Consider the following 21,539-nt stretch of genomic DNA (forward strand, 5'->3'; position numbering starts at 1 on the left):
CGCTCAAAATTTTTGGGGTTACAAATTTGTATTTTGTAGGCACAAATTTGAAATTTATTAGTTCTTTTGGGGAACAAATTAATATTTCATAGTCACAAATTTGTATTTTGAAAACACAACTTGTTATTTTGTGGTCACAAAAAATGTTTTTTGTTCATAAATTTGTTTTTTGTAGCTACAAAATTGCATTTTATTAGTATTTAGTGAGCACAAATTAGCATTTATTAGCCACAAATTGGTATTTTGTGGTAACACCAAATTTTTTCAGGTAAAAATGAGTATTTTGAGGGCACACATTTGTTTTTTATTGGTATTTTGTGGCCACAAATTAGTATTTTGTCCACACAAATTAATGTTTTGTGGCTACAAATTTGCATTTTATTAGTATTTTTTGTGCACAAATTAGTATTTTGTGGACTCAAAGTGCTAATTTGAGCACAGAAAATACTTATTTGATGCTACAAATTGTTATTTTGAGGCAACATTTATTTCTATCTGTCAAGGGCTCAATATGGTGACATTTAAAAGTAAAAGAAAACTGCAGAGAACACATTTTCAAGATTTACAATTTTTTCAATCAATATCTTTTGAATGATTTAAAATAGAAAAAAAACAACTTACTCAAACTGAATTTAAAACTATAACTGATCCAGTAATCAGCAAAATGCCTCTGATAGAAATGTGTAAACAGAAAATCAACAAAATGTTATTTCTTAATTTATGGCTTCATTGTTTAACAAATTCCATAATTCATTGAGGTGACATAGCAGACAGATGGAAAAAAATATGTCTAAAGATATTCCTGGAAAAAAAAAAAAACATCATATAAAACACAATTGTAAAAAATTACACTCAATCTTGGAAAATTACTGAGCATAGAAGGAGGTGACGCCTAATAGAAAACAACTGAGATAATAGGTGTGACTCACAGACAGGAAGACGTGTAAATAAAATGTATGATGAAGACGTGGTCATAATAAAACAAGGAAATTACAGATTTGAAGTAAACTTATTCAAAAAACAATACTAAAGATATATTGTGTAGGGAAACATCCAGGAGTTAAACATCAGAGTTAAAGCAAAATATCAAACACTTTGTGATTTGAACTGATTGTGACATTTTGTTCCCTGGAAGTTCTTTAATGTGTGAGATATTGAAAAGTCAAGTTGATTTAAAATTTCACATCATTTATTTTGTGGTCAATACCAAATAATGATATTTGCCTGCAACAGACACAGACATGTAATCTTTAAAAGAGATGTGAGGTAATTAGTGACAAAAGGGGCTGATTTAAATCAGCTGTTCACTTACATGGTTGCTGTTGGAGAATGGGTAAGTGTCTTACTCTATTTACTTGCATAAACTCCCTTTTTATTGTGTCACACTTTTATTTTTAAGTTTCATGATGGGGTCAAAACAGAAGAAAACAAAAAGAAGGAAATATTTTGAATAGTAAGGTATAATTTATCAATGTGATGCTGATTTTTTATTTTTAGAACAAAGTTTCAATTTTCAATTCACAAATTACATCCCTCATTTACAAGCATTGAATCCAAAGATCACACAGACAAAATCAAACACATCTTCCTTCTTCTGTTAATGGATTTAACTAGCCTGTTTGCAAACCACACGGCTCCAAAAACGTCACTAAGATGAGGTCAATTAGCTTTATTTATTGAATCAATACATTGTTAACTCAAGTCAACTCTTTCAGGTCTTTCCACTTTTCCTAATGGCTCACTGCACCCTTAGCAGTTACTCTCACTTGTGTGATTCTTGGAAAATAACTTAGTTTTGTGTAGTGGGATGAATGTGAATTTGATGCCTTCTGTGTGGCGCCCATCCAAGGTTGTTCCTACAACATGTTGTCTTTTGAGATTCATTGCCTTAAGCAGCAATGATGCGCTCTCAGCAAGACACGCCAAGAGTGCTGGCATGTAGCCCAAACGAGGGGCAAGAAAAAGGGGAAGGGAAGAGATGGTGCAGCCGGATCCCTTGATGCTGTTTTTGTCTGAATAATGCATTCTTTTGAACTGAAAGTGCTAAGCAATTACCGAGTATTTTGATGCCGTTTACTCACAAAAACAAAAAACTGTAATGTTTTTGAGTCACTGTTTCCTAAACGGCTAAAGTATGCATTGGTTATTTGGCAAAAAGTCAGAAATAGAAGTTTCTTCAAACTTTACAGCAAGTGACAGAATTATTGATCAACTCCCTAAATCAACATCTTGGGCTTGCACCTTCTTGATGATGCTTGAAATCCTTAAGGTTTAATATTAGCAATATTTTTGTCATCATTCAAGTAGAATTCACCACTCGTGAAATTAAAATGCTTAAGTTCTGCTGCAGGAGCTAATCCCAAGAGCTAATCTAATGGCTAGTCTTTTTTTAAAACTGGCTTACCCATTCAGCTCTGCTTGACACTCACTATGCATCTTTTTCATCCTCCTTCACATCGGGCACCATCTGGAGTCCATAATTGGAATAAAGTTACCTAGACATGAGGTTGCACTCCCACACTGAATCGCTAATACTGACAGCTAATGCTAAACACTCCTGAACCCTTGATCAAACTCCATTCAGCTTCTCTTTCTCTTTAAAGTCTCTTAACTGTCCTTGTCTTGATGCAGCTCTCACTAGTAAATTAGGTTGAAGTCTTTGGCCTTCTGCAGAATGGATGGACACGCGAAAGGAAGGTTTTTTGGCTCTAATTGCCAGCATTCTTCTGTGAACATGCTGGCAGCAAAACAAAATAAGAAACGAGTTTCAGAGTTTCATTCAGCGCAGGCCTTTGATCAGAGCATGTCATCTTGGGCTGCACCTGTGGACTCTGAGCCGAGCAGCAGTTAGAAGGCTGTGTGAGTGCAAGTGTTAAGGGGAGAACTAGCAAATTAGAAACCCAAAAAGCGAATCAGTTTTAGACCAAGCTGAGTAGAAAGTGACTCCACACTGTCCTGTGTCGTTGGGACGTTCAAGACCGTTGATTAAAATAGAACCAATAAAGCGAGTTCTGCAACACTGTTTCATACCAAGTTCTAATCTTTCTTTATTTTGTATATGCACTTTTTTTAAAAATAAGTGCAGGAGGACGACAAGGTTAATGCTGGAAAATGAATTACCATAGTATTTAGAGACAGCCAAAACTAATATACTGCAGAATCTAGGTTTGAAGAAACCCTTAAAGTCCCACTACAACCGTCTTTTGAGTTCTATTAAAATTGTTCCCAGTGGTCTTTTAATTATGATTGTGCCGTTTTAAACAAAGTAAAAAAAAACGTTCATTATCTGGAGCTTATCACCAATCCGAATTCTTCCCTTCTCCCTAGCCCTTCAGTTAGCCCTCCAAACGGAGAGTCATGAAAAAACTGTCTCATATTTCGGACATCACTTTCATCAATTACATCACCAATAGTCGCCGGTCCGCTAGCTATAGCGCGAAGCTTCCTGCGGTTGAATATACAGCAGTTTTATAACTTCAAAAAATAATTACTTACATTTAAATGTAAACATCTGGAGATAAGAGCGCACCCATGTGAAGAAAAGTGGGAGGACCCTGTATTCCTCCGTTTGGAGGGTCAGATTTAAAAAATACATTTCCTGGACACACTTACACTTAAAGTCTCCCTTCAAACGGAGGGAAAGGGAGGACTAGGGAGAAGCGAAGAATTTGGATTGGGCAATAGTTTAGTGCTAGGGAATATGATGATACATATCATGTGGGCGACAAAAAAGTGTATTTCTTGCCATTTCTCTTTTATTGTTTTTATTTGTTTATTTTTATTGTTGAACTTTTCTGCAAAAATGTGTTTTCCTACTAAGAAACTTGAAACTGTTGTGCACTTTTAAAAAATGTTTCTCATTTGTAATGATTCAGTTAGATGTAACAACATTTTTGTCAATTTTTTCAGAAAATAACTTTAAATATTCTTAGCTGTGTTATGTCGTGATATATATATAACATTATTGTGATATAAAATAATTTATCTTGTGATATACAATTTTTTCCACTTCACACAGCACTAGTTTCTACAGAGTGTCAATAGTTCATTAGAAATTCGTCTGAGCACCGGACTGTTGGTGCAGAGGAAGCCTGCCCCTACTTCCCGGCATCCATCTGTTTACACACTTACAGCCCCAACCTAACATTACCGGTGCATCAAAGATATATAATATCAGAGCCATCCTGACGTACAGTTTTGTGTCGGATGTCAACTTAAACAAGGAAAACAAAGACGTGGATGTATTTGTCTGGACGTTGTTTGCTGTTGTAGCTACACCTTTAAGTTTATTCAACTTCATTTTTTCATCTGCTCCTGATTCACAGATATTTCTATAAGGAAATACTTAGAAAATGTAAATATAAGCTTTATTTTCTTTAGATCATGAGGTAAAATGCCACAAGAACATGTTAAAATCACAGTTTCTATCTTTAAACTCAAAGGACTGCACCCTGAACTATTCTACATGACATGCGGAGGATGGTCATTTTTACTTTATCAAGAGTAAAAACTAATGGCATCAAAAATACTGTTCTGTACAGAGGCATGTCATATTGCAATTCATTAACAAAAGATTTTTCACAGTCAAATAGCAATTATTTTTAAATCGTACTTACCTGAATTGAAATAAACATTTATTGACAATGTGGAACAATGTGTGTGTGTGTGTGTGTGTGGGTAGGCAAGGATCACCTTCCTTTTTGTGAAGAATATTTATTTTACATATTTGCACATGCTAAAACTTGCATGTATGTCTATAAATGTAAAAGGTTTGTAGAAATGTCTGGACCCCAGGAATAATTGCAGCTGCTTGGTACAACTAATAGGGATTTGTATAAAATGAAGACAAAAGTATAGACAAATCCTTTTTTATGAGGCAAAATAATGTATTTGTTTACACTAACTAGGGAAAAAAGAATGGTTTAAGCACTTATAACACACTTTTATTCCTTTCATGGTTGAATCCACATATTTGCTGGAGCTGTTTGATATTGGAGAGGTTGTTTCCTTCTATCCGGCAGCACAAAGAGGAGCTGCTCAGTGATAAAGCATGAGGCCACAGATACAAAGACCCTTTATACTCACTGATTTCAGTGACTTCACTCCATCTCCACATGCACGCATATACAGTCTGCGCACGCCAGACAAGCAGACAAGTCACTGTATGATGATGAGCTGAAACACGCCCTCCTGTGGCCTCAGTGGGAACTCGCAAGAGTGACTTGATTGTGAGTGGTGACCGAGAAGGCGTTAAATCCCAGAAGACAGCCAGAGGGTGGGGTGGGGGTGGAGGGGAGGGTGTCCTCCTCTGTGATTGGGGGCACTCCCAGAGGTTTTGGAGGTTTGTGATTTAAACTAAAACTTTTCGTGGTCTTTCCTCTTCCAGCTGGAATTTGATTGGACTTTTGAGAACTACATCAAAGAAAACAAACAAGTGACAAAGTGCGCTTCTTTAGCTTCTAAAGCCACTCTTTATCGCCCACAAAATGCCCATTTGGGGTGTCTGAGTGTGGAACAAAAGAGAAAAAAAGAGCAATGATGGTCTTTTGACAACCTGTTCGGTTTGGAGCTGAGTCTGGAGCGCATCTCTGTGCGAGCCTCTATCCTCCGTCCCTCCCTCTCTGCATCCCTTCCTCCCTCTCTCTGCTCACAGACAGGGTCTGTCGTTCTTAGTCTGCGCACATTCTACTTGGCCAGCGTCTCCCGGAGTCCACAGACACAGCGCTGATTGAACGAGCGGAGGGGAGCGCATGATTTAGAGGGGTTTCATGAGAGAGCGAGAGGCACTAAACCCATTTCAGCCACGCCTTTCATCGTGAATAACCCACAAAGGGGGAGTCACGGTGGAGGAATCTTCTCAAGTAGACTTGATTGAGTTTTTCTAAGGAGGTAGTGATTTTATTCTGGCAGCAGAGACTCTTTGGGATTGAGCTGCAGTGATTTTACGCTCCATCCAGTTTCAAATCAAACTTTACGCGGACATTGTTTCAGAAATGTTTTGAAGTTGGCAAGGACTCATCGTGGCACTCCTCGGGATTTTTAAAATTGTATTTGATTGCTCACCGGAAGAGGATATATAACTTTTTAAAAACGGGTTTATTTTTTCTGTTTGGAGAGGTGCGGAACGAAGCAATCATCTGCGCCGAGCAGGACTGCGCGCACCACGGCGCAGCACGCAGGCTTAAAGGACGGCAGCATCAAGGTCTAGGTATAGTAATAATACATTTACTTACAAAATATTTAACACATTTTTTTGTATTTCCGTCAGAGACAAATTTACATGCGCACACTGAGTGCGCGCAAAGACGCATTCTCATCCCCAATAAAGTTGATCCTCCAGATGACAAACCCCAATTTTCAGAGGGTTCTTACTTGTCTCTATCTAACTATAGAAAACTTTTCAGACATTTGCAGTGATTTGAAAACAATAGGGCTATTTGTTCGTTTTTACACTGATTGATTTTTCCTTCCTCCCCGGATGCGTCATCCAGAAAAGGCGCGCGCTTTCAGACTACATTTAAAAGATTGTTGGACTTCAGAGGAAATCCTCATATTGACTCACACAAGAGTTCCATTATCTGCAGGCTGCTGCTGCATGTCTATTCTTCAGTGAGCTCAAATGACAAAAAACTAGTAAAAAAAAATCAAAGTGGATAAAAGTTGACTCAAATTTGATTTATTTATAGGAAAAGCTTTGATTTTTTTTTACTTTTCCAGAAGTTTACTTGCCATCCTACACTTGCTTTGAAGACAAGTTCTTGCATTTGCAAGTATCTTGGGTGACCCCAATAATCGACCTCTAATCTGAGTGTTCTCACTGCACCTATCTGCCCCTGTGCTTTAGTGCAAGGAGACACCAGGGCATTCCTCTACAGTCCTTTCCAATCTCTAATTCACTAACACACAACATGGCTTGTAAGCTTTGTGTAATCCACGATGTTGTGATTGAATTACCCGCCCTTTTAAATTGATTGAAGCAGTGCAAGCGCTGTTGTGGAGCTTAAATTGCTCTGTAATATTATTTTCACGGATAACAGGGCTTGAACGGAACGGTTGCGCACGAAAATAAAAACCAATATAATACACGCTCTTTCTTTATTTATTTGATTTATGTTCAAAGTGAAATCACTCAGCCCTTGCTTCACCTCCACATCCCTTCCTTCTCAGGTTATGACTGAGCTGAGCTGAACATGGAGATTTTTTGGATTTTGATACTTTCCGGTGTCTGTCCTCTCGTTACCGGCCAAGGGGTTTACGGTAAGACCCCTGTACACCGCCTCACCAACACTTGTACTGCTTCATAAGCTGGATCTGATAGAGTTAGAATATTGCAGTCATAGTTGAGGAATTCCCCATGTTCAATATTTTCATTATCTGTAAAATTCAGGGGATTACCTGCCATTCAGAACAGTAAAATGTGTTATAAGTAAAAGAATATATCTGTAATTGTCACAATCAACTAGTTTTGCTTTGTTTTAAATAAAAAGTAGGATTAGGTGGTGCTTTATGATATATTTTTTTGTATATTTTTTTATAGTTGGTAAGAATTTGAATGGAACACTGCATTTCTCACCAATACGAGTGCACACAGAATCAGTCACGCTCAAAAAACACTTTTCCCAGTTCAACAAGAGGATAAGAGCGACAGAGATCTCTAACATGCGTCTCTTCTCTGTCAGGTCAAACAGGACCGTCACTCCCAGCTTTTCAGGATAAAGCTGAGATTTGTACAATTCTTTCCACTACCGTCTCACTGTATCATAGGAGCTCAGTTTCTTCTCTAAATGTGTCTGGCCGTTCAGGCATCCCTCTGTCCCTCCGGGCGAGGCAAACGCGAACTGATCTGTCAGCTCTGATACTTTGAATTTGACAATCTTAGGCATGTGGCAGCCATCGAACGAGCTCTGTTTAGTCAGAGCTGCACTGCACAGAGTGTGGCTGTCATATGTGGTCCTGCAGCCCGCCGTCACACCGAGAAATGCTGACAGTCTGTCATTCGCCCATGCATATAGACTGATGTAAAAGTCTCTTGCTAACTAATTGGGCTTGTACTACTTTTATGCTTCACACGGCGGCTGACGTGTCAGTATGAGTGTAAACCGAATCCATCTTTCTACACCAGATTGCGTCTTTATGTCAAGCATGACATTGCTCTTTTTTCCAAACATAATTTAAGTTTTTTTTAATCCCATCATTGAAACTTTTCAATTTGATGCTTCACTATAAAAGTATCTTGAGGTTAGTTTGATAAAATCCGCAGCAGATCTATCAGAAATTGAACTGCAATTCTGAAAAGTCACAATATGAAGTTTTAAATTAAAGATTGTAAGTTAAGGTACCACCTACTTACACTTTCAGTTTCATTACATGTCTCTCACAAAGCTACATTTTTCAAAATGTGGAGATTTATTAGACTTTCTGGGTCTCTGAAATATCTTTTTTAGAACTACTTTCTTTGGATTCCTTAAGGACAATTCAGGGTTTGCCACAGAACATGTGTGCCTCATGGGTGTTGTCACAAATGTGCATTGAGGCGAATCAGATGTGAAGCGACTGAGTGCCAGTCGTAAAGGCTGCAGCGATGACTGGATGCTTTGCCTACTGTGCAACTGCAGCCTTTCGGTCACCTTTGAGGGAGCTTCAAGGCTCATAGAGGAGAGGGGGGGGGTTCCTGGGCAGCATTCACCGGTACCGTGCTCTCAGGTGGTGCTCAACAGTTCATACCTGTGAAACAACTGTTTCACGCAGGTGGAAATCATCTCTGAAAAAGAGACAAAACTGTCACGCCGCTTGCACAGCTGCAGCAAACGGCACGAGTCAGGAGGAGTGCAGGGAGAGCCAAGTTTTACATGTTGTATGCAGATAAGCAGAAAATGGATTTCATCGCTTTGGAATTGTTTAGCACTTCCTCCAACAGACAGATGCGGCTCACCGTCCGTCGGGAGCCGAATGTTGAAGTCGGCTTGATTGATGTCGGCAGTTTGGACGGCTGCGAGGTTCATTTACTGTTGCCTCCTTTGGGGTGCGTTGGCTTCCGTGTGTTTTTGTCAGCCTGCGACTGTGGGAACCTGTGCATGCAGGTGTTTACGCATCGGAGTGGGTGAAGTGAGGCAGCCTATAGACCTCAGAATCTGTGTGTGCATAGATTTGTACAAGCTGGAGGGAGACGTGTGAGTGTGTGTCTGCGGCAGACACACTTTTCTTCCCTTTGCAACAGTTTGCTGGCTCAGCAGGGACTTTTGGATCGGTCTCCGTTTCTCTTGCAGCAGTTCAGTATCGATTTCACTTCTGTGAATTCTGATAGGTTGTCAAAAAGCTTTTAACACCTTGCTGTCTGATTGCAAACAAACACAGAGGAAATGTGAAGCTGCATTTCGAGGAAAAATTCTGAAATATCGACTGCTACTTTTTTCTATCTTCGAAGGCCAGCATTTTGTAAGTGTCCGTTATTGGAGTCTTCAGCTTTCTACTATTTTCTTCTACATCAGTTTCGGTTGTGAACGTGCTGTTTTCTACTCGCGTTTCAGGCATGATGTGACATTCACACAACTGCCACACAGACAGGGGTGAGGGGGATTCAGAAAGTTTCGGCATCAGAGGATGTTCCTTCATTGTGGAGAAAGTTCTACAGCAGCTGCAGCTGAGGCAAAAGAACCAGAAGAACTTTTGAGATTTTTTTTTTTTCATTTTTTGAACATTTATCCATCTATCTTGCTGCAGGTGGAAATGGAACTCATAAGTGACACACAAGCTTCTTGTGAATTTCTTGTGGGATCCTTAATTTTCCTCGTTTGGCAGTTTTTAGGAAAAAACTAAATTGACAAACGTAACCCTTTAACACCAGAGCTCCAGTGTTTATATTCTTTGATTTACTGTAATTTCTTAATTGCTAACACGATCAACGTAATTCCAGCAGGTTCTGAATTCTCTCCTTCAGAATCTGCTGGAGTTACTTTGATCATTGTAACGATTGAAAAGTTACATTATGTTAACGATTTTATGTTTAAGCGTCACCAGCAACCCCACAGGTGTTAAAGGGTTAACAAGTAAACACGAAAAACACAGCAGTGATACCTAAATTGACAAAAGAAAAATGTCATTTCACTGCTTCATTTCTTTACAATCATTTTTCCATCGTGCCGTTTTAAATAAAGTTTTGACATGACTTAAGAAACGTTTCAACATTTTACACAATACAATTAATTGAAATAAAGAAATTCTACCAAATGCACACATGTTCCTGAAGCCTTCAGAAGCGACATTCTCAAATTTCACTGTTTAAGACACCTGTCGAAACAAACAAACAAAAAAAAAAACATAAAGCTTTCTTGGTTTAAACTTGAACCACTGTTCAAAACATATGGTACATCATCCGGCTCTGATAATTCCATATACAGAAAACAAGAAATTCTAGTCCAGTCTACCCCTTTTTCAAAATTTTCACGGGATTTTCCCATAATTCTCTCTGCACAGTATGTGAAATTGGCGCTATCTGATTAGTAAAACTATGCCCTCTGCTGTCCAAAAGTGGAACATGCACAACTGCTCAGATACTCACATATTAATGCTGTTTCATTCTCACCATAAAGTCTAGTCACTAAAATCCACCTGTTACCACCCGCTTACATAAGCTCTGAAAAATATCACATGATCACATTTATAGTCGCAGTTAAGTGTTTGTATACTGATCAGTAAGAACTAGGAGCATATTCGCAACTTTTTCACTTTTCACTAAAGCTTTTCCAGAAGCTCACACAGCCCTCGGCAACATGTGTTCAAGCAACCATTTCCAATAAAAGGTTTATGTAAATGTGTGTACCCGAGTTACCACACATATTTTTAAGACCATTTTCAGGCACTACGTACAAAATTGTACGCACTCATTGAAAGCACGTTCAAACTTTGACCAATCAGAGACTCTGACTTGGTAGTGAAGTGAATTGATCATGAAGGAGAAATCTGTAAGTGCAATTCATGCCCGGCTGGAACTAAATAACAGCAAGTCTTTCATATATCGGAATAGAGCTGTGAAAGTAAGTGTGCAGCAAAATTTACAAGATCTTCACTGCTTTGACATTTCACAGTGAGTCTCTTCCTACTGTAGGTGGTGAACACCATTGGACAAACCCACATTTTGCATGTTCTTGAATGTGTGTCACATGTCCGGTGTAAACGTAGCATTATACTTTCTTCATGCCAACTGAAGACTGGATTAAAAAAGTGGGAACAAATCCAAAAATCTATTGCAAACATGAATGTTTGGATTATATTGCAAAAATGAGATATTCTCACATGTGATCAGACTTGAGTGAAATAGAATTTCCTATTTTACTTCTAGAACTGAGACTCAGCAGAGATGGCGTGAACCAGCAAAAAAAAAAAAAAAAAAAAGTGTCTCCATCTCTGCGTCACATCACAGCCGAGCTCAGACACCAAATTATTGATTGCTTTACAAAGTCACACAGAACCATTAACTGGTGCAGGAGAAGAAATCCAGACTGCATTAGCCAGCAGTATGCTGCTTTATTATGTGCTTGTTAACAGGAAATTTAATGAACTTAAATTAGACACTTTGCTTCACTGTATTTTTATTTTTTTTCCTACGATTTGAGCGGCGCGCTCACAGCAGCAGGAGAGACGAGTCCTTGCCACGAGCAACAGAACAAAGCAGAACAAGGAAGACAGAGAGGGGGAAAAAAGAAGTTTTCATGCGTCTAAATTGTTCACAAATTCAACAACACTTTGAAGATGCTGCCCAGGGAAAAATTAGAAGGCTTGGAACCTATTTCTCTGCTTTTCCTGATCATTGTATTCATGTTTTATTATAGAACAGAACTTTTTGCCGTCAGTGATAGAAAGTTCTGCAAGCACTTCATCTGAAAGTTCAGTCGAGTGTTTACTTCAAAAGTGCCAGACTGATTTCAGGTGGAAATGTTGACTCATTACTGTTTCTGTCTTATGCTTACAACTGCCCATGCAAAAAAGAAATGCTAAAAAGGAAAACTTTTACTTCTTAATCTGAAGTTTGAGATGAATAAATGGTATTTATTGAAAAATGAACAGAATCTCTAAGTTTTTAAGTTTTAATGGAGATGTTTCTTCTCCTCTTCTTCAAGAGGTTCTTTGAATTCTGAAATCCAGAGGTAGGGTTGCTTTAGTTTATACACTTCTAGGAACAAGGTGTTTAAAATACAACCCCTCATTCTATTGGTTGGTAGAATAATAAACCAACAAAAGGTCCAGGCAGATTTGGTCCCTTTTGGTCTTAGAAGGGCAGTCGGTAAAACTCCACATCCTTGTGTTCTCTTCAGTGTGAAACCAGTTTGTTTAGTTTCAAGACACTCTTTAAGAAAAACGAAGAATGTACCAGAGTCTAACTGTTCAATTAAGGAAAGGTTTGTCTTTTCTAAGAAAATTTGATTTGTTTTCGTCTTTCTCAAACCATTCTTTCAGGCTAAGACAGAGACTTCATTGTCCTCAAACCAGTTGCTTTTGTCCTTCAGGTGATGCTGTACTGCAGAATTTGGTCCGGTAAAGCTAATTGATATTGTCTCTTTTCCAACAGTGTCCGTCACTCTCACAAACGGTCAGACAGCTGGTTCCACGTGCAGCAGGTTTATTAGTTCAGACAGGAATGAAGCACAGTTGAAAGTCCACAAAGCTAAATCAGAGTCAGACTGGCAGGGGTCAATCACGAGGATGGTCCAGGCGAAGGTCAGAAAATAGAAGATCAGGTCCAGAATGAAACGCTCGGTAATGCAGGCAGGGCGGCACAAACAATACTTCGCATTGAGAGAGGCTCTGTGCAGTGTTTGAGTATCATGTGGGTGATTGCCAAATGAGAGTCAGCTTAGCGGCATCTGGGGATTGTTGGGAGATGTAGTATTTTCAGTACTCTGTCTGGAGATGGCTCCCGCTGGTGACCAGGGGGGGAGACAGAGCTCTGACTCCTGACTGTCACTCAGTGGATGGAGCAGTAGGCTCTATTTGTAATTTGAGATTTTGACCTTGAAGGAGAACCAGTTTCAGTGTTGAAAGGCTTGAAACAGACCAGAATTATACTTTGGCCAAAAGTTCTTGTGAGTTTCTTGGACAGTCCGGAGATGTTTGAGATCACAATGTTTCTCTTTCTGTGGCTCTTGTACGTAAATCGTTATCCTTTCTTGTGATATGGCTTTAAATGACACCTTTTTTCCTTATTTTTCCACCGTTTGCACACCGTTTGTCCACTTCTTGGACAAGTTTATGCAGCTGGATGATTCTACATGGAGACACTTCTCCTCTCCAATGATCATTGAACAGTCTAGAAAGACTATTTTCCTTAGTAAGAAACTTCAGAATTGAGAAAATCTTTTGAAGAATAGATGAAACATCTTCAATATAATCATGCTACTATAATGGAATCAACCTGGATGAATGAGACTCTACACAGACTAAACATGCCATTGTTACACCTGCCTCCTTAGTTGTGTTTGTGCCACAGCTTTTGCAGACCTGAGTGCTTCTTCCACCTTGGTTGTAGTCACACGGCTCTAAAGCTGGTGACCTAGAAAGAGATCGTTCCAGGTTTAACTGGTGTGGCCACCAGCTCCCATGTGACTTCAACTCTTCCTCGCCTCACATCAGCTCTTTCTGTTGGCGTCTCTTTTATGTCTCTCGCTACTGAGTTTATTTGGAATGCCGAATATTGCCCTTTTCTAATAAGCATCCATAATTTATCGTTGGCTCTGAGGCAGAGGAAGTGAAGAGGGGAGGGGAAGGCAGACAGTGATAAGAAGAGACTGGAGCATTAAGCTAGAGATGATGATAAACTCTCACCTCCCACAATCTGACACCCCCCGCACTCCTCCTGCTCTTTTACCTTTTTGCTGCATTTTTCTGGTCGCTGCACGCTTGCATGTGCTTCACAGGTGTGCTCTCGGGAGAGCGCATGCATACACAATACTCCTTAGTTCTTTTTAACATGAGTGATGAAAGTTCCAGTTTTTCTTTCTTTTACAGATTGGGTTCCTTATTCACAGATATGATCAGTAAAGCCATTAAATGAGCTTCTGTGACTCTTTTAGTTTCAAGTTCATCAAATAAAAGCATTTATACTGACTTTTTTTCTGGTTAATGGATTAATTAGTGAAAAAGTGTTTTTTTCCCCACATCTTTCCATCTCTTATCTTTGTCTTTAACTTTTATCCATTTCTCTTGGCACTTCAAACATCCCCTTTTGCCTCTATGATGCTTTCTTTACAGGCGTTCATGGTTTCTGCTCTAGTAAAGTTTATTAATTTGTGAAAAGTACGATTCCAAATGCTTGTTTTTGTTTGACGCCTGCTCAGCTCATTTTCTGGTCTCATTTAAAGCTAAGCTCTCATCTTTGTTTCAATTTCTCTTCCCTCTGAGCGCCAGACTAGATAATAAAGCCTGACATTGTTTCTATTAACTCACAGGTCAGCAGCTGAGCTAAAGACCTGTAGCCACAGAGAAATGGCAACACAGGCTTAGACCTGTTACCTGGAGAAAAGGATAAGAAAACTAAGACAATGTCTTAGGAGGTCTGATTTATCACCATGCTGCCCGCAGGACACTCTCCAAGCACAGGGTGAGCTCAAGGCAAAAGGTAAAATAAGGTAGTGTGGCCCATTACGGCCCCCCCAGTCAAGTGAGATGATAATTTGTCCTGAAAGCATCCAGCAGGCGTTTTTACAAGTTTCTGTTCTGATGTGTTTGAGTTGAAGCCCAACATACCAACCTATTAGTAGTTCTACCTCTGCATTCTAAATGGGGCGACGTCTAATTATTTCTATTTATTATTCTATATTTGTTTTAATTTTTGAGAGCTTAAAGAGGGATTACAGCATGTGCTGAAGTGTCTTTGCCAGGATGGGTAACTTTCCGTTGTTTCTGCTAGTTGCTTGGCAACTGTTCCTGGCAAAGAACTCTGTTTGGGCATATCCATGGAGTGAGCTAGACCTTCTGCACAGATCGGACAAAGTAATCTGATAAGGTCACTTTGAATTCAGGGAAATATACACAAAATAACTGACAACTAGGTGCCATCCATTGGGTGAAGTGCATTTATTAAATATGTCCAGCTGTGAAAGTGTGGCTGCAACGGCACTTTGTGTGCTTAAAAGCTGTGTTAGGCTCAGCATCTTGCATCATAAATTGAGTTATTTAATTTATTTAGTGCATAAAAATCTTTTCTGTCCTAAATAATGAAGATCTTGCAAGCTCAAGTTTTTTTTTTGTAACAACTGTAGCTGTTTTCATCATCTTGGTACATCACTTGATGCTTCTGAGGATGTTTGATTAATGGGATGGTATGTTGATACAGGGAAGCAACTTTTTACACATGGGAACCACTTTGTCGGCTTGTTTGGGCTGTTAGGGGAAACGTTTACTGAAAAGGGCCCATATCATGCTACTCTTGGCAATGAGTCGTTGTTGTTTCTGCAGTTTAGGTGCAAAAGGAACCACTTTTTTTAGAGCTGATGCTAAAATGAAAGCGTTTTGTTGAAAATGTTTTGCTAGAAGGGGCTGTTCCCCCACGTTCATACGTATGAAGTCATTCTCAGAGATTGGGAGCTTGTACTCAGAGAGTAGGGTCACAGAGGAATGCTAAGACATGCAAGAATGGAGCAAAATACTGCTTTAGGGGTGTTTTTTGTGAGGAATTAACATTATAATACACTCAAAAGCTCAAAAAAGTTGCTTTTGCATGTTATTGTTGCTCTTTTCTTCACTAGAAGGCAGAAATATGATCACCTACTATATTTTAGCTTACTACACTGGTTACCTTTTCATTTAAGAAATCTAAAAGAACCAAAAATAAAACTCAAACTTAGAGGGGGCTGTGCTTTGCTGTAGAAGCTCCAAAACTCTGGAACGATCTTCCAGTACATGTTAGAGAGTCTTCATCATTACTTGTTTTTAAGTAATCTCTTAAAACCATTTTTTAACATGCACAGTGAGGAGGTTCCCTCTCTTTCTTTCAATTCACCACATTTCCATTAATTCTCTTTCATGTGATGTTTGCAACATGTTTTGTTTTAACAATGTTACATTATAAGCATTTCCTTTTACACTTTTAACCTATTTTTGTCCCATTTTTGTGTTTTTATTCTGTCATTGTGCAGCACTTCTGGTCTGTAAGGTCAATTTAAGCGCTTTGTGAATAACATTTATTATATTATTAAATATATAGACTCTAAGGATGTCAGACATGTCAGGTCAGCACTCAAACTTTTATGAATCTTATTCTGCAGAGCACCTAAAAGATTTTTCCATGAAGTCAAAACCTTACTTGTTTTCATCTTTAAAGTGGTATGTGATGTGTGATTACATCATTGTAAACATCAGAAAATAGTTGAATGTTGACTTTTGTCAAGTCTACTGTGCATGGAAATGAATAATTTCTAGATTTAAAATAAGTATTTATTCTATAAGTGTTTAGATGATTTAACATCCATCAACATTACTTTTACAGTTACAGTAAATGCAATGTGGAATTGTCTGACCAAAATACACCATGACTGTGTAACCAGGGATTTTAACTCCCTATTTACTGATTGGCAAGTGGCTGCCCAACCCTATTAGCCATTACGCACTCGGTGTCCCCACAGCTCCACATCACTTTTTTTTTTCTTCCATCTTTGTTTTTTCAGCAGCCGAGATGTGTCCCTGCTTCTCCCTTTACTTCCCCTCTCTATAGTCGTGCACATACACATCTTTGGGGGTTACTTCTTTCCCCTGAAGGGCTGCTCGGTGTCCTTGTGGAAAATCAAAAATCTCGTCGAAGCCTGCCATTGATTTTCTTTCTAGAGCTTGTCAACTAAATATTATGTGCACTTTAAAACACGAATGGAGGCAAATGTTACTATAATGGATTGTGAGCATTTTTTTTCCTGTCAATCTTTTAGAATAAAGCCTCTTTGGCAGCTCACACTGCCACTGTTTTGAATGACAAAAACAGGCTGATAAACAGGTTTATTTTTAACATTTCCTATCATTCTTTTTATTCTTGACAGAAATTAATCTGATGAGAACATATGAATTGTTTAGCATCCCTGCAGCACAACTATGAAACTTTCTTTAAAGTTAGTGTCCATCATCTCCTGTCTCAGTATTTCCACTTATATTATGATGATGTCAGTCGTGCACAGAATTTTACACCTTGGATTACAGTTTAAAAGTAGAAGGTGCTACGATTATACTATGCACTCTGATCCTCCTTTTTTCCCCTTATTTTTCTTAAAGGATGCTAGAAGCACTCACTTTTTCTCTCTGACACAAACTTACCTCTCTTTGGATGAGAGAGGTCCAGAGCAGAGCAGGGCGATGTAAGTGCCTGTGGGTTGTAAAAAACTGTCAGGAAAACTTCACTTTTCTCCTCTGTACCCCTGTCACTCTGTCAGACATAATCAAGCACCTCTTACTGGCTCTGCTTCTGCAGGGAATACACTTGTGTGTGTGTGTGCTATGTATGTTTGTGTGCTTTTTCTTAAAAAAAAAAAAAAATACAACAAATTTGATTTTGCTAATAAACCAAAAATTGTGTTAGTAATCACAGGTATATTTATCCGTTTCTCTGTATTTGTGTGTACACTGCTTAAGCCCACTCTAGGGAATAAGGGGTATGTTTGTGAGTAAGTGTACTGTGTGTTTTCATGCATGGACATTGGAGAAAGGGAACATTTGGCATCTAACTTATTTATGAAGGCAACAGGACGGTTGTGAACAGTGGTGAGAACATGGCTTACATCAGAGACCGTCTGCCTCTTCCTGCACTTTTCTCACACTGTCACTTCCTTTCTCCTTCTCTGCTTTCCCTTGCCTTTAGCGTGCATCTCTTTCCTCGGCTGCAGCCTGCTAAACATTATCCTTTGATGCCGTGGACTGTTTTTGTCCTACATTTTACGGTCTTTCTTTTGTGGAAAAATGAGAAGACTTCAGTAAAACTTTAATACAATATTCTCAGACTTGTTCACACTTTTAAGAAGGTGTTAGCTCTGAGTTTGTTTTTTTTATTACTTTTTAAAAAGAGACTAAAAAATAAAAGAGGAGTACAGTGAAGTGCTTGAATGGAATGATTTTCGGATTTGTTTTCACAGTTTCAGAAATTTCTTTAGTTAATTTGGTGTGTTCAGCTTGGAAAATCTGAAAGAGTCGTAAGGGGGCCGCGGCAACATCATATCTAATTCTTTTGCCCAGATGGGTTCTTTACAAAACTCTTTTCAAAGCATCATGTCACTGACCAGGACGGGACTTAGAAAAATAAGCGACAAGCTAATAATTGCTAGGCATGTCCTGATCAGTTTTTTGGGGCTCGATCCGATTCCGAATCATTTGACTTCCAGTAACTGCAGATACAGAGTCCTGATCCGACACTTTTGTAGCACTTTTTAAAAATGAACACATTTAATAAACAGATACAGATTTTTCTCTGTTTTTATTTCATTAACATTATTTTATAATTTAACACGAGAACTTCTGTAGAGTAACTTAAACAAGTAAAAATAGTGTAATAACTGCCTAAAAAAGAGCCATTATCTAGTTAATGTTGGTGATAATTTGTCATGAGAGAAAGTTTTGTGACTTTAGCTTTAATATCTTTAAAACTATTGAAAATTTTTAACCAAAATTCTTATAATGGAGTTGTCAACCACGTTGTCAGTGATACAAATTTGATTAAAAAAATATGATCTTGAAAATGTGATTGTATTGATTGTCGCCTTTAGCTTGATAGATGTTTATTTAAAGTTGATAAATAGACATTAAAACCAGGGGCCGATATATTTTTTCTGGCTGATACCGATAACCAATATTTCACTGCAACTCTGCCTAATATTTGCCGAAACTGATATTTAAGTGAAAACAATGACTCCAAATTTAGAAGAAATTAACAACTTTTCTTTTACTATACAATCACATTATACCGGACCTTTTTAACATACAGCAAGGGATCTCATAGGAAGAAATTCCCCTTTAAAACTTTGAAAATATATGATAAAACATTGAGACCATTTAATAACTATTAGACGTAACTGTAAATCAGAAACTTTCCATTGCCAGGGATCTATTTAGAACAACATTTCTCTATCAAATATAAAATATACATGAAAACAGTCAGAGCAATTACTGACTATGACTGTAAACGAAAGCTTCCCAGTCCCAAGGATCTATTAGGAACAAGTATCCATGTCAAAAATAAAGTGTATCTGAAAACAGTCAGGACATTGTTGGTGGAGTTTTTTAGTATCAGTCTGATACAGATAAACTCAAATTATGCAAATATCAGCCGATACTCATGCTTGCACCGATATATCCCCCATTTGATTTGATTTACTGGTTTATTTCAAGCATTAAAGACAATACAACAAAAAGTCTTAGATATATCAAACTCAATAATTACTAAGAACTACCTCATACTTCCAAAACGATATGAAAAACATGGTAAAATCAAGGAGAAATACAGAATATGCTTAGCTTTGTAATTTAACAAATATTTAGTTTGTTAAAAAATTGTAAGATTTTTACTTATTTTTTTGTTTTATATAACAATATGTTGCTTCCATTTTAAAGTCTCATCAACAATAATCCCCAGATATCAAAATGTATGAACTCTTTCTATAATAACACCATTCCATTTCAAATTAAGGTTTGAAATTGATTTTTTGTTACTAAACAACATAAACTTCGCTCTAATACCATGAGATTGAAGTTTGGCAAATTATGCTTACATTTTGTATTGTGAAAACCTGAGGCTGCACTATGTGTTTTTTTTTTTTTTTTTTGGGCTCTAAGGAGTTCTTTTGGGTTTTTATGTATTCACTTGTGAAGCTGCTGAAAAGCACAACAAAACAACCACAACTGTGCCCAACTTATCTTTAACAGCAACAGGAAAACCACACTGGAATCTGTCTGACACACATCTGGCCTCAATAATTCAGCAATGCCTTCTGCTTGGAGAATTCACCCCCTCTCTTTTCCTTCTCTGCTCTCACTAAGCATTTTTCAAACTTTCTCTTTCCTAAGTAAAAAAAAAAAAAGTTCCCTTCTCTCTTTACTTAGTGTAGTTTAGAAAAAATGTCTTGACATTTGTAAAATGTGAGAAATGTTGGACTGCTGCTCTTACAGTTTCCCCACCTCTTCTGCAGCCGTCTCAGCTGGTTTAAAGGAGATGGGATAAAATGCGTTGAATCTGTTGAAAGTGGTCGTGTTTCTGCTGAAGCGATTCACCTGCTACGCATTCTGATCCCTCTCTCCTCCTCCCTCATTCTGTCATTACCCATCTACTAAACTTGTATCTCTCAAAAAATATGTTTCTGTCATTTTCCCTCTTTTCTCCCTCGTCTCGCCTCCGTCTAATCCTCTTTTCCTCCCCAACCATCCACATCTTTTAGCCTGTCAAATGATATTTACTCACTTCGCTTTCCATTCTCCTTACATTGTTAATCCATCTCTTGACCCAAACCCTTTTAGAAGATGTACAAAATGATCTCTTCCTTGACTCTTTTATCATGCGCCGTCCTTACTATCAATTTCTTTATTTATACCCCCCAAGAGGAAAAAAAAAAGTCCTGTCATCTTCTCACTATCATCCACCAGTTTGATGGCAAGCATCCTCCCACCTTTCCACTTACTGTATATATAGGGCATAGCACACACTGTCAATGAAAGCTGCAGAGAGGCTTTTTGGAAGAAGGGTGGAAGGCTGACACCTGGGAGCAGGGAGGCAGGCTGGGCTCAAGGCACCATGGGAAATGAGGACGGTGTAAAGGTGTATCTGCTGGGCGCTGGTGGAAGTGAGAAGAGGAGACCAGGAATAGCAAACGGGGAATAATGATTCATAGCAGCAAATAATGTCCTGAGAGATATTTGGCATATGGGGGTATTTTTGTTTAATTTGTTTTTATAAGAGTATGTGATGTTTTTCAATCATCATGTCTTATGTTCCTCTTTCAAAATCATTGAAATAATTAGCCTTTTGTTGAGACGTGAGCTTTAGAAGTTAGGTACAGTTTCTGTTCCTGTCAAATGTTGCAATATTTTGTTTGGTGATACTTTTATCAAATTTAAAATCCTCACAAGACCATATTTAATTGTTTTTCTATATATTTTATATTTTTTTCCCACCAAAACCTCAGACCGTTAGTTGGCAGCCTCTTTGAGCAGCTCTACTCTGTATTTTGTTCTAAAAATCATAAAATATTGATTGTTACATTTCTTAATTTACCAAAAAACAGCACCATCAATTTTTTTGGGTACCGGCCTTTATTACATGAGATGCAGTCGCAGAGCTTAATGTTGTGATCATTTTATTACAATTAAAGATGTATTAATGTTAGGGTACAGTTACGTCTGTCTTTATTGACCATCTTTCAACTTATACTTGTTCAGTTTAACCAAAATATTCAACATTCTGTACTCAGCATGACTTCAAAGCCCCTTTCAGGTTTATTACTCACAGCTTACACACACACATATATCTAAAGCAGGAAAAATAGTTCCATTAAACTGAGACGTCCCTGTCTTTCATCAAGATG

At 38.2% G+C, this 21,539-nt stretch overlaps 1 protein-coding gene across 2 annotated transcripts in view; it reads left to right on the forward strand.

The window, feature by feature from the left end:
- The first annotated feature begins 1,294 nt into the window (after positions 1-1,294).
- Positions 1,295-21,539, forward strand: part of LOC112160890 (MAM domain-containing glycosylphosphatidylinositol anchor protein 1) — a 189,944-nt gene continuing 169,699 nt past the window's right edge. Inside the window, exons 1-2 of one of the 2 annotated variants that reach the window (XM_024295756.2) lie at positions 5,668-6,208; positions 7,168-7,257. In XM_024295756.2, coding sequence (XP_024151524.1) covers positions 7,191-7,257 — 67 coding nt within the window. In that variant the 5' untranslated portion in view covers positions 5,668-6,208; positions 7,168-7,190. Of the gene's footprint in view, positions 1,334-5,667; positions 6,209-7,167; positions 7,258-21,539 lie in introns of those variants that run through there. The other variant, XM_036210939.1, reaches the window with a different exon arrangement.

Source organism: Oryzias melastigma, linkage group LG3 (genome assembly GCF_002922805.2).
Source record: "Oryzias melastigma strain HK-1 linkage group LG3, ASM292280v2, whole genome shotgun sequence".
NCBI classification, from domain to species: domain Eukaryota; kingdom Metazoa; phylum Chordata; class Actinopteri; order Beloniformes; family Adrianichthyidae; genus Oryzias; species Oryzias melastigma.